General features: G+C 36.6%; 1 protein-coding gene across 2 annotated transcripts; it reads left to right on the top strand.

Annotated features, from left to right (window-relative positions):
* Positions 1-3,568: 3,568 nt before the first annotated feature.
* On the top strand, positions 3,569-5,289 carry LOC101303583 (CBS domain-containing protein CBSX5-like). Of its 2 annotated transcripts, none has more exons than XM_004291610.1 (2): positions 3,569-3,929; positions 4,268-5,289. In XM_004291610.1, the coding sequence occupies exons 1-2, from the start codon at positions 3,643-3,645 to the stop codon at positions 5,160-5,162; spliced, it is 1,182 nt and encodes a 393-aa protein (XP_004291658.1). In that variant the 5' UTR covers positions 3,569-3,642; the 3' UTR covers positions 5,163-5,289. The 2 variants fall into 2 exon arrangements, with proteins under 2 accessions (XP_004291658.1, XP_004291657.1); XM_004291609.1 differs by having other exon boundaries at positions 3,569-3,977; positions 4,280-5,289.
* Positions 5,290-16,115: the final 10,826 nt, after the last annotated feature.

Raw genomic sequence — 16,115 nt, 5'->3', positions numbered from 1 at the left:
TGATCTGGCTGCTGGTGTTTCTTTTCTAATTTGTAGCAACAAAGTTGTAGCCAAGTACGTACTCATAATTAAGCATCAAATCATTCAAACGAAATAGATTAATTAACAAGTCGCAACGCACTTCATGGAATAGGTCATCAATTAGCTAATTAACTTATTAGCTCCATGCCAGACAATCGCGATCGAACATAGTAGTTAAGTATAGACACATTAAACTGTATCAGGTCTTATAGAGCAGCTAGCATGCATCTTCTTTTCCACTTGCTCGACAATCTATAATGTCTGCATTGTATATTGCATGTGAAAACTGAAAAGATATAAATACGTATTCAAAAAGGACTTTGATTTATAAGTGATATGCTATCATCAACTCTTGTTTTATATAACAGATCTAATATAAGCTACTCCATTGATCATACTAAATTACGAAGCATCCAAGTGACCATGCCGGTCAATCATACAGGATTACAGGTAGTAGATCGAAATGTGCCAAGGATTAAAATGGTTCGAATGACACAGACGATATTTCCCTCCCAAGGTTGTTTATTGGGTACTAAGATTAAGTTTCTGGTGATGACCATGGCGGATTACGGCGTGGTTGGAGCGGCAAGGACGGTGAGCCGCCGCTCTTCCGGTTTTTGACGGCCAGTGCCAAAGAATCAAGAAGAATCAAAACCTAGCTAGTTGTTAGGGCATTGCAATCTTTACACTGACTCGTGAAAACTTAATTTGGATGTAAGCAAAATGAAACTCGTTAGCCTGATATAGATAAGTGAACAACGCAGAGTACGTACGAGCAGTGATGGAGCACCGGCATTCCCAGTCGTTTTCAATCAGTAAGTGACATTCAAGCAGTAGATGCAGATCGAAGCTGCAAATGGACGAAATGAAACTTGAGGGGTCGCTAAATCATGTACGATCGATATGATTTGGATCGGCCTTGATTTCTAGTGATATTATCAGTTCTGTACGTACTTGTGGAGCCATTGTACTACCCACATGCAGTGGATCATATAGTAATAATGAAGGATTGAAGGTGAGGACATCTAAATTAACTACATAAAACCATAGATGAAAAACCAAGTCCCATATATATAGCAAATTATCGAAATAACAATTACGTATTAAACGTGTAAGTAATTGATACGATACAGTCGATACTTGACTGATTGATTGTTAGAAGCCTTTCACTGTCGTGCTACTAACTACGTACCATGGTGAGCTACCAAATATATATGACTGGCATGGCTTTGAGATTTGAGAAGTGAGTAAAGTTTTCTCTTTATATTAAGTTATTAACCAACAAAAAGAAAGAACAAACAAACATGTATTTGCGAGAGATCCATCGATTTAAACGTTCATCTTGCATGTGTGACTCGCTTTAATTTGCCTCTTGCAGTGAAGAACTGCAGGTTCAGCTAGCTAATTAATTTAGCCAGGGAGATGTTGCGATTAATGATGCTATAGCATAACAATATTGAATATTGACGCCCGTGAACAAATTCGTTTCACTAGCTCTGTCTTTTATAGATGATATATTTAGACAAGATTAATACGTTATACGTACGACTATCCCAGCCTTTTCCACTCTATTTCAAAGCAAACGAATTTCCAATATCGGATCGGAAAGATATATTTCTTTTCTTTTTTTTTCTTTTTTTGGTAGCCTCATGTGGTATTATACTTTTTTGTTTCACTAAAATCTTGGTTCAGAAATGAATCAAAGTAAATCATTTTCGTTAAACTGCCTGCTTCAATACGTGACAAAGAGACCATAAAAATAAGTTAAACAATCATTTACATGACTTGTGTGAGTGACTTAATAAAAGTCGGTCCAGACGCGGCACTAGATGTCTTATAATTTTTATCTACGGATATTTTGTTTTTTTTTTGGATAAGTGTATAAATTCAAAATTCAAAAACTGAAATTATTGGAAGCATATATTAGTGGCTATGATCACGTTAAGTGCACCCATCAATACCACTTGGAAAATGATTCAAAGCATTAGCGGCCATGGTTGCCCTAATTGTACCCATCACCCAGCAATTTACTGCAACTTATACATGACTTAACAGTTCATGATCTATCACTAAACCCTTACCGATCTTAATGAAAAAATAATTAACGACCGGCTAATCAAACAACAATTATTTTACAAATGTCCCGAGCTCGTGTCCAGAGAAATTTTCAATAAAGAACAAAAGTGTCATAAACGTGTCCTTTCCACTGATGCTTTATATGTCAATTTGCTTACCTGGAAAAAAATGAGCCCACGTTTCTTTTAATATAGTCAAAGATATATATATATATATATATATATATTTAAGAAAAGAAAAAGTAATTATTCAAAGTTTTCAAAGGGTCTGAGGAATCTAACGTGTGCTGAAACCGTGTATATGATGAACTGGAGAATTGGCGAACACAGATCGATCGAAGAACAAAAATATCTGCTAGCTGGTGATACTTGTGTTAGTTCATATAAACAATACTGTTTAGTGTTCCCTCGTTGCGTAATATATTAATTTTGTTATGAATCACTCTTATTTGTTAACAAATAGATCGATGTTGCATGAAGTGGACTATTTACAATTTACAATTTCGTTACGTATATAATTTCTGTTAGCTGTGATTGATAATATATTGTTTATTCTAAGAAGTTCTAGCTTATATATGATTACTCATGATAGATGATGATATTAGTGGTAGCTAGGATTAGATTTTAGGTTAGAAGTTTAGTAAAATTGATTGTCCGTACGTAGGATTTTGATCCGGCTATTTACATACTACTGTGTAATGTTCTTCCCTCCTAACTGTAGAATTTATATATGTTTGGATGAATTATGTGTAATTTAAATTTTATCTTGTATACCGGTTTAGATTATACGATTAAGTTAGATAACTCAAAAACTCTAAACTAGACCACAACACTCTTTGAAAGTAGAAGTCGGAAGACACCGAGTCCTATCTCATTTTTGTTACTAACAATTAAGAAAATGTGCGTAGCTAGTTGTTTTATAGATGTAGAATGAAGTTTATTAAACAAACAAACTGTATATCTAGTGGTGAAAGATCGGAAATAATTATTTTCGAGTTAAGGTTGTTTTGTATTTTTGTAGTTAGACTAAACATCTAGCGTTTGTTGAGAACAAATTTTTTAGTTAATAACTATATATCATACGTAATTAAGTTTACATTATTTGTTGTTGATGAATTTCTGATTGCATCAGATTATGTATCTGTATTTCTATATAGAGAGGACCCTACTCACGGATGAAACACATGCACATCTACTTATCGATGATCTAGTTTTGCAAATTTTTGTCTTTGTTTTGAGATGATCATGCAAACTGTAAATTTGAAAAATCTGAAATCAAATTATGTGGTTTTGATTCTCTTATTCATAATATATCACAATTGACCCCACACTTTTTGTTACCATCTCGGCATCTAGCGTATACTAGAATTTTCCTTACCTCAAAAAGCTTCCCAAAACTATCTCTCGCCACCCCATACATACGTACCCTTCTCTTATAAATACCCTACTCTGTGCTCCACAACATCACCACCACCACCACAACAACTTCTCTGCCTCTTCTTCATCATCGTCCTTTTTCTTTTCTTCATTGTCTTCCGGTTCTTGCATGGCAGTGAGCTTTTTAAGGCACGAGGTATCTGACCTCTGTCTGGGCAAGCCGGCTTTGAGGTCTCTCTCCATCTCCGCCACCGTCGCTGATGCCGTTGAAGCCTTGAGGACCTCGGAAGATAACTTCATCAGCGTCTGGGATTGCAACCACCACTCCAAGAGTCTCGCCGGCGACCAGTGCCGCTGTGTTGGGAAGGTTTGCATGGTCGACGTCATTTGCTATCTTTCTAAGGATGAGAACCTGTCGTCTCCATCTGCTGCGCTGAAGGCACCCGTCTCTGAAATCTTGACAAAGATTCCGGGAACTGTTATGCACGTCGAGCCATCTTGCAGGTACTTGTCTAAATCCAACATATAATTCAAAACTTTCATGCTTCTTTCAAATTTATGGGTTTTATTATCCAAGGTTTGATGGTAATTTCAAGTTTACAAAGCATAATTTGCATCCTCTGTTACCTGAAAATTAAAACCAATATCGTAAAATTAATTCCAGCTATGTGCCTATGTCATAATTCTTGAATTTTTCCCACCTGCCAATCTTATGACTTTGTTTAATTAATTCCCAAATCAGATCACAGGTCAACCAATTACCCGGCCAAAACTAAATTACTGACTCTGTTTACCTTGTTTCACAGCTTATTGCAGGCCATTGATCTAATTCTCCAAGGAAACCAGAACCTGGTAGTACCAATTCAGACCAGGCAAAGCAGCACTTTAAGAAGAAAACAGTTCCCAAAATCTACAAACCAAATGGCCACAACAACCAATCACAACGGTCAAGAATTCTGCTGGCTAACACAGGAAGACGTAATCCGATTCCTTCTGAGCTCGATCGGGGTCTTCTCTCCCATGCCTGCTCTCTCAATCGACTCTCTCGGCATCATCAACACTATAGACATCTTGGCCATCAACTACCACTCCCCGGCAAGCTCCGCCGTCCAGCTGATAACTCAGTCACTCGAGCAGCAAACCTCAGTGGCTGTTGTGGACAGTGATGATGTGTTGATCGGTGAGATCTCGCCTTTCACTCTGGCCTGCTGTGACGAGTCGGTGGCTGCAGCCATCGCCACTCTGTCTTGCGGAGAGCTCATGTCCTACATTGACTGTGGAGGACCACCAGAGCACTTGATCAAGATTGTCACGGAGAGATTGAAGGAGAGGAAGTTAAAAAGAGCTTTGGAAAATTACTCATCAGTAATTAATGCCTCTGCAAACTCAATGTCGTCGTCTTCTTCTTCTTCTTCATCAGATGAGGAGTCCTCTGTATCTTCAAGTAGTAGCAAACTCAGGTCTGCAGGAAGATTTAGTAGGTCAAATAGCTACTCGGCTAGAATGGTGAGAAGGTCTGAGGCCATAGTTTGTCATCCAAAGAGTTCGTTGGTGGCTGTGATGATTCAGGCTATTGCTCATAGAGTGAACTATGTCTGGGTTATTGAGGATGACTATAACTTGGTGGGTGTTGTCACTTTTACCGGCATGTTAGAGGTTTTCCGGGAACACTTGGAGACCATGATCTAGAATGTATATATGTTTTGGTAAATGCTTTGGTAATTCACTTGATGAAATGATTTCCAGTGGACTCATTGCTGAAGTGGCACTAGGGTCACTTATAATGATCGAGTTTACAGGAATGAGAGAAATAAAATCAGTAAATTACTATATGATTATACATTACAACTTTTCATATTTCTTTTTCATTGATCTCGTGTTAAGCTGCTGGAATCGGAAGGAGACCTGACACTGAACATGTTCTGATGCTAACATGCTATTTCTGCACTACCTGCTGCACCATTTAAACTTATCCCAATGAGAAACGTACATTGAAAATGATAGGACACCGAGCATGACAAACTGTACGTTGAGATAATAACCTAGCTCGAGCGGTAATAAGTTTATCATTTTCTCAAAGAGGTCTTTGTAGTTGGTAGTAGCTACTTACCGCTCGAGTAAATTAGCAGTAAATTATAACCTGATAACTAGCAGTAAATTATCCGGTTACTTAAACTTATTTATATATATAATGTTGTACACACTTCTTCATCTTCCTTTGTGTGACATTTTCTTAAAAAGAGTGAAATTTACACTCCTCATTTTACACTCTACACTTCCATTTTCCTTTTATAGTTAAAAATTTCATAAAAAGAAAAAACACATATGAGTAAAAACAAAATTAAAATTACTATAAGAGGAAAGAAGAAGTATGAATTAATGTAAATAGGAGAGTGTAAATTTCAATCCCCTTTCTTAATTAGCATGAAGCAATACATGTCCAACAAAATCTTAGTGTACCTTCCCATCTTATTCGACTAATAGTTTGAAACTTCGAAAACCTGGCCTTCATGAATTTTCTCTACACGTATATTAACTCGATCTCTATGAGCAAATTTTGAACATGCATGCGTATGGACGACTGTCCTTAACATTTTACCAATCCCGAATTTTACCCACAGTACATGCATACGAACAACAGATTATCCCCATTGAGTTTTTGTGTTGCCATCAACCGCAAATCATACCTTCATGCACCTTAGAAAATCAAACTAGATAGAGCTGGCGGCCTGGCGCAGCCTTGAGTATCTCTTTATTAGTTCCTTAAGAAAGAAGAACGATAGCTGCCACTCGAGAAACATGCGTAGCTGTCTGACTTGCTAATCAAGCAGCAGCCAAAGCCAAAGCCAAAACAAATATACATATATATAACATATAGACGACATATTTGAACGACGTACTGCGAGGATTGCTATGTGTATACAATCATGATTCTCCTACGTGATACGACACCACCCTCAACAACAACAACAACAATGTATGGCTGTACGGCCGTCTAGCTATATGGATAATGTTAGCTTATCGATCAAGATCACTATCAAGAAAGAAAAGGTTAGCCCTTTAGCCCTACCTTCGATCTTCTCGATCAACTACTCTATCGTATATGATCGAGTCAGAACCCTTCACGTACGTTCATCCCTCACCAGAATGTGCATGTGGTCTGTGCCCAATTGCAAGGCTGTGACATCTGACGTCGTTAAAGATAGAATCAAATCAGATAAGCCACCCTTCATTTCACTCTGCTCGATCTTCCTGTCGTTTATTTCACATGCATTAATCCTCCCCAAGTTAATTAGTTTGTTTCATCTTCCGTATTATTATTCCTCACATACCGTCGAGCACTCCTACTCGGCTACTCACGTACTACATGTCGTTCTAGCTCCCGTGTAGTACGTATCTCTCACTTGCAGGTACGGACTACGACAGCTCCCATCCATCCCATTACCGATTCCGACGTTGAAGTTGAAGTCTACGACACAAATCATGTGCTTGTCTCTCTATCGAATCAGGACTTTTCTCGAATCTTATTTCTGGATTCTATCTTTTTGGAACTTATTTCTTTATTACAAAGCTACGTAGGAAATGATGTCATCTCGTCTAAAACTAGCTAATAAATGGAATAGACACCCATCTAACTAAATATTTTTTAGTGAAGCTAGCTCATGGTGATCGATCATGGTCTATAGTTAATTGTTTTTTTGGGTTATGAAAAATACCCTTTTAGATTATGGGAATACATACGTAAAAAATAAAACAGTCACAATCTCAAGTCCATAAACTATCACATGCATACTCTTTTTGAATCAGTATTCATAAACCTTCTGCGGTTCTATACGTACCGTTCGTTTCATAGTTCTCAATTTAGTGGTGGCCGGTTGAGGAGAAATCAGATCTAAATTCTAAAGTCGATTTTGATTATTTGTTTGATGGCTTCTGTTTCTGATTGTGAAAGAAAGGTGATTTTTCTTGTTCTAGATGAGTATGGTCAAAATTAACAGGCTGGCCGCCGTTGTCAGCTTCTTCATTAATATGCAGTAATCCGGGAGTAAAAAGGCAAGTCAAGTTTCAAATATTTGCCAAGAATATATAGCACACGGTTTAAGTGAAAAAATACGAATCGAATGCTGTCCAAGTTGCCAACAAGTCTCGAGACTATATGTTTGTTTTGATCCCCCTTTGTTAATCTCAATCGGAACCCAAAATAAACTGTGAGATCCCAACTTAATTAAATAGTTAGGGTTTGACGAGTATATATGCCTTTGTTCTGGGACTTTTCTACTATATATATGTCATATGTGTATAGCATACATTAAGCCGTGAGTCGCTCCATCGTTTTGAATTTTGAATTGCTAAACGATCGGACGGCTCGCGGCTTGATGTATGACATACAAATGTTCTAAGCATATACACCAATTACACTTTTTTGTTCTAAAGAACAAAACCTTCCATTGAATAACAACTCGGGCGGGATCTTATATGTGTATATATATGGATCTAGTAGCTAGCAATGCTTTTTCCTGTGGCTGGTAAACCACCACATTCTGTGTTTTGATTCCCCCAAACGTGATTACGGCCAAATGCAATTCTATAATTATTTCAAGTGCTATAAAACAAGCTATTAACACAGTCAGATTCTACACACATAATGGAAAAACAGAACAGTGGATGAACACAACAACGTGAAATGTCCCTTAGCTTTTCTCATTCAATATATACAGGTTAGGTGTCACAAGCATTATTATAAAGAAAATTTAGCCCACGTAGTTTTGGAATATTGCTTCCGTCCCTGTTAGGTGAGGAGGAGCAAGGTAATATTAACAATTGAAGCAGATTTAGCTAACAATATATAAATAACCAATTCTCAAGTCTTAGATGGCCCAGAAACGAGAGGAATTAGATTGCCACGGGAAACATGCATGATTGCCTAGCTAGCTTGTTCATACATCAATATCAAACACGATTAATAATGAAAAGGCCGTATAGATCGGTACGTACCACAATAATTTGCATGAAAGATCGATCTAAAATTCTAGTCTTCTAGATCAATATCTTGTTCATTTTTCCCGCTATATATATAACTCGTATATATATAGATCAAATTAATATGAACTCGATCCAAGTCTCCTCGAATTCGATCAGTCAGTCATACATGTTCATGCAGCAGATAAGCTACCTCCCTTCTCATTTTCACACACACTACTCTTAGCTCGCTCTGGCCTCTATGTGTCCCTTTATGCATCAAACAGTCCAACACCAACAGGTTTACAGACTGTCGATCGAGCAGTACTGCATACAGCTTCAGCTATGACATATATGCATGTCGTTTTGTTTCTTGAACGAATATTAAGCATTTCCCAGATTGATGAACGTGTAGTGATGTGTCCGATACGTGCATCACAAACAGCTCATATCTTCACCGATTCTAAAATCTTAGGCCACAAGTCATGTGCTGCATCAGTGTGTATATAGGAGGGAGGAGGTCAGATCTGCACATTGCTATTGCTGCCTTACCATTTAGTTCTCTGGATTAATTTCAATGAGAAATCTGTCTCTTCATAATCAAAATGGTACCGGATAAGTGTTAACCGAAAAGCATGGTGATCGAACATATATATTGGCTGAATTATATCTTTTCAAATTCGTTTCAAGAATGATATATGGATATAGAAAAGATCGAGCACATATGTATTATTTTCATTTTCTTCTTAAAATCTCTTTTCTTTTATGTGTGGTCAAAAACAGTGGGTGGCCATTGTCTTTTTCTTCATTAAAATTTATGAAAACAACAAATTTTCTTCATTAATCAATTAATATTCATGAACCAACAATTTTTCTTTCTATTAATTCATGCACCAACTATTTTTCTTTAAAATCATTTACCTAAAAGATCGAAAAGAATAGAGGAGTACTTACAAATCAGTTTTGAACTGGCATGGGTCTCTAGATATTAATAGCAAATTAACAAGATGACGAAGCCAACTAACCCTAGTGTAGTCGATCCTCGATTGATCTATGCAAGCGATTATCAAACTGAAAACATCAAAATATAATTCATATTAATGAATGAACGACTGATCGAGGATCGGAATAATGAATATGCTAATTCGAATGTACGTAAGTACAAGGAAACAGGCATGACCGATGATCTGTATTTTGATTATTTTTCTTTGGAATCCAAATTAATTAGTTCACATAGCTATGATTATTCTTCAGCTAATATATACAGCTCTTGTTCTGGGGTGTGAAGGTGATCTGTCACCATATTCAAAATTCAGCAAAATAAATCCCCAAGGAATCTTCACGTACTCTTGTGAGGTGATGATCAGCTGTTGACATGTTCTTTTCATAATATTGGCCAAGTTTTTTTTTTTTTTTGTCCTTTTGAAAGAAGAGATTAATAGAACGATCCTTTCTTCTTTTGGGGAAGACAGTGAAAGTGAATCAATTGGCGCATGCTAGCTGGAGATTTTTTTGTGGGAGATAATATACGAGCAATGATTCGAAGATAAATATTCCAAGCATATTCCTAAGTGCGCGCGGGATTGCTCCATCTTAATTATGTTCTGGTGATCAATCTACAATATTGATTTGGAACTAAATATGCATGCAAGTCCTCAATTATGGTATATATTATCCCACATTTACCAAACAGAAGGACTATATGTTAAGGTTTGAGCTAGTTTACTTATCGTTTACATATTGCTAATTATTAGCACTGCATTTCTTCATTGGATAGCTACTCAAGCTGATAAGTAAGGTCGTCAATTACTCGTGCCCGGCCTATGGTGTGGTAAACCACGACGTACATTTCATGTTCTGATGATATTCCTAGTGAAGGAAATTAAGTTTAGACATACGTATTTATATTGAAATAATAGCAACCAGCAATAAAAGCAACCACGTCGCTTGCATGACTATACTTTCAGATCTTCATAGATCGATGACATCGATATGCAGCATACTAGAATGAGTTACGTGCTTTATATAATTCTATATTGCAAATGAAGTCCGAATTACTTTGTCATTATATACCAACAGCATGTTTGTTTCACAGGACTCTCTATGCTCACCTTAATTTCTATCATAGTCCTGCACTAATTTAGCTCCGCTTAGCTTAAACTAGCACATGCCCATGATTGGTGATTCATAGGACTAAGGACTAGAACATAAAAAAAATATTCATCAGAAAGAACACCAACAAAGAAAGAAGAACAAGCAGAAACCATCTCCAACACCAAAACAGATCCTAACCTCATCTTGCGAGCAACATAGCCATCAAAGCCAATCTGTAATTGCTGCAGTTTTTCCTAACCAATTGTCCAAATAGAAAACTACAAAGATGCCCATTGATGGGTGCAGTTCAACAAGAGCAAAGGAAAACAACCTGATGACCTGATTAATGATTCAACCAAACCTAGCGAACTATGCAAAAGATTGAAATAGAAATCTCGACCTTCAAAATAAAATCACCCCTTAAACCCAGAAAAAGAAAAATTGGCACAAGCATGAAATGGATCAATTCTTACTAGTTTCAAGCTACCCAGACATGAAATCGGTCAAATTGTTAGCAAATCAATCTACCCAGACATCAAATCTTCCAAATAATTGCAACCCACAAACAAATTACAAATCACAGAAGAGAAAGAAAGAAAATAAGAAGGTAGAAGGTACGAGTGAAAAACATCGTTCTAGAAGAGAAAGCATGAAATTAAACACAAGGAATAGCAGATGAATGAGCCGAAGAGAAAGAATGCACCAGATTGAGAGAGATTGAAGAGGCCGATGCACGAGATTGAAGAGGTTGAGTGCTGAGGCGAGGTGACGACTTCAATTTTCAGCGTCTTACATAAACCCGTGAAATTTGAGGGGTTTGTGTAAGCAGGTGTGGGGAGGACACGCGGGTTACATAACCCCATTAAAAAGAATCCCGGTCTCATCCAAACGCTGGACACGGACTATTTCGTTATGTAAGTTAGTCCAAACCTGGCTTGTCCCGCGTAACAAACGTCACCCAAGTGTACAATTGATCTATCAGTTTTCCACTTTTCTGGTTCATGATTAATTAGAGGATCCAGTTTTTGTCGTTGCCAATTTCATTTGAAAATTTTCATTTTCATTGACCTTCTACGTGCAAGTGATATAATATTCGTATTCATTGTTAGAGTTACATATATAACAAATAATAAGCTAACAGATTGATCATATCACGTACTTAGTTCATATTACTTTCTTTATTTCAAGTTTTAATCATAGAGCTAATTACGTATTGGGAAATTATTATGCATATGCAAGAAAAAAGAGAGTCAAGGAATCAGGGAATTTGAATAATAATATCGCTACGTACTGCTACTGTATATATATGTGTGTGTATTTGTAACTCGATCAACTTGTTAGCATTTTAATTCATAATCGAAAGTCGTTCTTAGAACAACAGCATGCATGCATGTGGAGATGAACGTACGCTAGATCTATAACATATTCTTGCATTCTGTGGTGACCGGGTTTCTTTGATCAAGAAGAAATGTACTGATGAATGATGATATATATAGCAAGAACATGCACCTCAATTAATCTTCAGCAAGAAAGGATGAGATTAAGTTTTACGCAAGGGCTAGGGAAGTCAATTATTGATGAGAAAATGCTCATTTGCACAAAAAAATAAAAGTCAAACCTCATTCCAATGACAATAAGACTTTTGACTTCAATTGAATAAGAGATTAGCTTATTTGTGCCTAAATACATAAATTTTTATTAAATTTATAATAAAATAATATTTTTGAGACACTTTTACCCTTGTATCTTATACACATTTAGAGAGAAAAAATGGAAGAGATAGAGGACTTTGCCAGAGCCTTACCAGACTCCGGTCACCAGTCACCGGAATCCGATCGCCAAAATATTACTGACCCCTAGTAAACTTTTTATCCACCATAATAACATATTACTGACCTCTAGTAAACTTCTTATCCACCCCATAACATATTACTGACTCCTAGTAAACTTCCTATCCACCCCAATAACATATTACTGACCCTCAGTAAACTTGTTATCCACCGCACCAGAATATTACTGACCCTAGTAAACTTGTTATCCACATCAAAACTGATTCACCTTCCCCAGTAAACTTGCAACAATAACTTTTATTGTCACCTAATTACTATTTATTACAAAAATAATATAAACTTGTAAGCCGGAGCTGGCGAAGTTGAGGACTGTCGGAGATTTGGTCAACTCCAACGAGAGAGAAAGAGAGAAAAGGCAAAAATAATTGAAAACGTTTTTACTACCTCTTACTCACGACAATGGCAGAGATATTACTCACGACGACGGCGACGAGATTACAAATGACAACGGCTACGAGATTCCAATCGATGATGGAGGGCGAGAATTCAATCTACAACGATGGAGATTCCAATTGATGACGCAACGATATTTCAATTAATGACGGCAGCGAGATTCCTATCTACGACGGTGGTGATATTTCGATCTACGACGACGGAGATGGTGGAGGCGAGGATGAGGTCGCCGGCGACGGATTTGTGAGTGAGAGAGAGAGAGAGAGAGAGAGAGAGAGGTAAGGCTTGATATTTATGAAAGATAATATTGTTTTTTTAAGATTTGTGCAAATGGGCATTGAAAAATGATTTTCATTGGAATGGGCCATAAGCCCTTAAAATTAGTACCAAATGAGCATTATTCCATTATTGATCCCTCTAAAATTTAATAAATGTTTTAATTATCTTTAATTATTATTCACTATTAATAGAATGAAACATAAATGACCCGGCCTTCTTAATTTTGAGAAAAATCTATGTTGTTAATATATGATTCATTTATTGATTCAATTAATACAAATTCTTACCTTACTGATATGTGCTTCAAGGATTATAGTTATTCTCAAAATTTATTCAAAATGATTTAATGGTCTTTCAACATTAATATTAGTATAAAACATACAATACTTCTACATACAGGTTCCCGACAACAATTTTTTTCAACTAATTTGTATGGGGCAAGAAAATTGTAGAAAGCTTGTGTTATTGTGTTTTTAGCCTTTTGTAACGAATGATCACAAATTGTACTTTCTTAATATATGAATTTTGACATTTCTAAGTTACAATTCTGGCTATGCCACTAGTTTTACGACTAGCAACTTATGGTGTTAGGGTTTGTTACGGATGCATGTAGATCCAATGAAGACACTTGACTGATGATCGAGTTGAATGATTCCATTTTAAAGGCAAAAAGCTAATAATTATTTTTATGGATCCGGGTTCGTACGTATATGTTTTTATAGTTTTGGCTATTTTGCTAATCGTAACATACCGTCTTCGGTGTTTTTATAAGTTAAGGTTGTACGTATAGCCGTTTGTATATTATTTCACTTTCATCTTATGTTTTGGGTTGTCTTTCTTTGACTCTCACATGCTTATGCCTTATATTTTTTTATCATATAATGTAAAATCTTCATACGAGTAAAGTTTCAAATTCCAAAAAAAAAAAAGTTTAGGTGTTATATTTGTGAGCCACAGACCAAATGAATATGCTCAATGAGTCGGTGCTAGTAGGTATGGAGACTATCAAAAACCACATATAGACACACACAACAATTGACAAATGTATTCTCTTGTATTTCTATGATACAAAAATAATTGAAATAAGTAAATGGTCCTCCTGGTGGACCTGTAGATCGATTTCCCTTTGTTGCAGAAGATCTTGGAATGCAGCATTTACCCGTATCTGTTTAAGCACTGAGGAATCAAACATCATAAAAGGGCATATGGCCTGCCTATTCCACTCCAATCGTTGTTGGCTTTTGTGGGCAGGATTGCTTTCTTGGTCACATCTTATATATCTTAGGTTGTTGTAGCTCCGCGTCTGCTTCATTCATTTGTTATTGGATATTTTCCTTTTGGTAACGAAGATCACCATCAACTAGTGAATGATTAAAATAAATTTTCATTAACATCATCAGCTGTGACTTGCATCATCACCAATATGGTCCTTTGTATTCACTTGTATACGTATACGTGCTTTACAGACATTTATTCAATATTATCTTCGTACAGTAACTAAACTTTTGATGCATCAGAAAACAGATTGCTTAGAGAATGATCGACAACTTCGTACCTTTAATGCGTACAAGTAATTCATAATTGACTTTCTAGAGACTCATAATACTTGGATGCCATGCCCGCTTGTGTCACACAACTAGCTAGCAAATGTAGGGAAAAAGCTCATTAACTAATTAAGATAAGTTAAAAAAGGAGATTTATTCCTAATCTCATTATGACATCTTCATCAAATTGTGAAATCGAGATCCCATTTGATTTGATGCACTTTAAGTAAACACCAATTATCCTTCACGGCCGTGCTCGCCCTAATTGTACCCATCATCGGTTGTCATGTACAAGACTTTCAACATGACTTGAGTGATCATTTTAGTCACTAATTAAACACTAGCTGCTTAATCAACAACTGGGGAAATGCTTTGCTCCTTTCTCAAATAAGAGTACCAATTTACGTCCACTAATTTTGTAACACATTATGGTCCTTCATGTCACTCTCCATTAGAAATAAGCCCTACCCAGAACAGTTGGGAGTTTGATATGCTTGAAGTCTTTGTATGGGTCACCATTCCCATTTTCTGGATCGTCCATTACTCTAGAATTTGTGAAGGCAGCCTCCCTCATCACGCTCATAGTGTTCGATCTTGTTCTACATATTGAAAGCTCATAAAATGAATGGTTTTTATAGAACCTTTGATAAAGTAGTCTGAAGTTCACATTCAAAATCAATTGACAATGGGTGAAGTGACCCAAACCCTTATAAACCCACATGTAATGTCTCATATTCCCGATGTGGGATTGATATCTCAACACGCCCCGCATGTGTGGCGAATTTTCAAGCCTAATACGTGGACAACACATTTGGGTGACATGAAGTTTGTGTGGTCATTGGGCTTCACATGTGGACATAAGTAACCCGCTCTGATACCATGATAAAGTAGTCTAGAGTTCATATCTAAAACCAATTGGCAATTGGTGGAGTGACCCAAACCCTTATAAACCCACAGACAAGTTCTCATATTCCCGATGTGAGATTGATATCTCAACAACCTTAAAGGTCTACATATATATCATTTCATGTGTTGCTTTATGGTGTTCTTTTCCATTCTTTGATACAAACATTTTCTCTTTTAATTTGCCTACCTGGAAAGAGCTCACTAGTTGTTAATATGTCTAAATTCCCACACAGATCACATATATATATATATATATATATATATCTATTTTACACCACTTCCCGATCGAATTTCCTCAAACTTCCTTCTAGACATATCTAGATCATCTTGTGTAGATCATCTCTGCAAAATTTCAGCCAATTTAGTGATTGTTAAGGCCCACAAAATCGAAAAACAAAATACTGACGAACTGAATTCTGTCTGGTTCAGGTATATAACATAAAAACGCAAGTTTGAGGGCCTTAACGATCACCAAATTGGCTGAAATTTTGTAGAGATGATCTACACAAGATGATCTAGATGTGTCTAGAAGGAAGTTTGAGGAAATTCGTCGGGAAGTGGTGCAAAAATGGAAATCCGCACCAAAAACTTTGGTGCGGACGAATTTCCTCAAACTT

This window comes from Fragaria vesca, linkage group LG2 (genome assembly GCF_000184155.1).
Source record: "Fragaria vesca subsp. vesca linkage group LG2, FraVesHawaii_1.0, whole genome shotgun sequence".
NCBI lineage: Eukaryota > Viridiplantae > Streptophyta > Magnoliopsida > Rosales > Rosaceae > Fragaria > Fragaria vesca.
The sequence above is the reverse complement of the archived record's forward strand: the minus strand, read 5'-3'. Positions and strand labels throughout refer to the sequence as shown.

What these genes read in the sequence shown, in the direction of transcription:
- LOC101303583 (XM_004291609.1), top strand. Translation starts at nt 3,643, where the DNA reads ATGGCAGTGAGCTTTTTAAGGCACGAGGTATCTGACCTCTGTCTGGGC. An exon ending in CACGTCGAGCCATCTTGCAG is followed by an intron (nt 3,978 to 4,279) that starts GTACTTGTCTAA and finishes CTTGTTTCACAG; the next exon opens with CTTATTGCAGGCCATTGATC.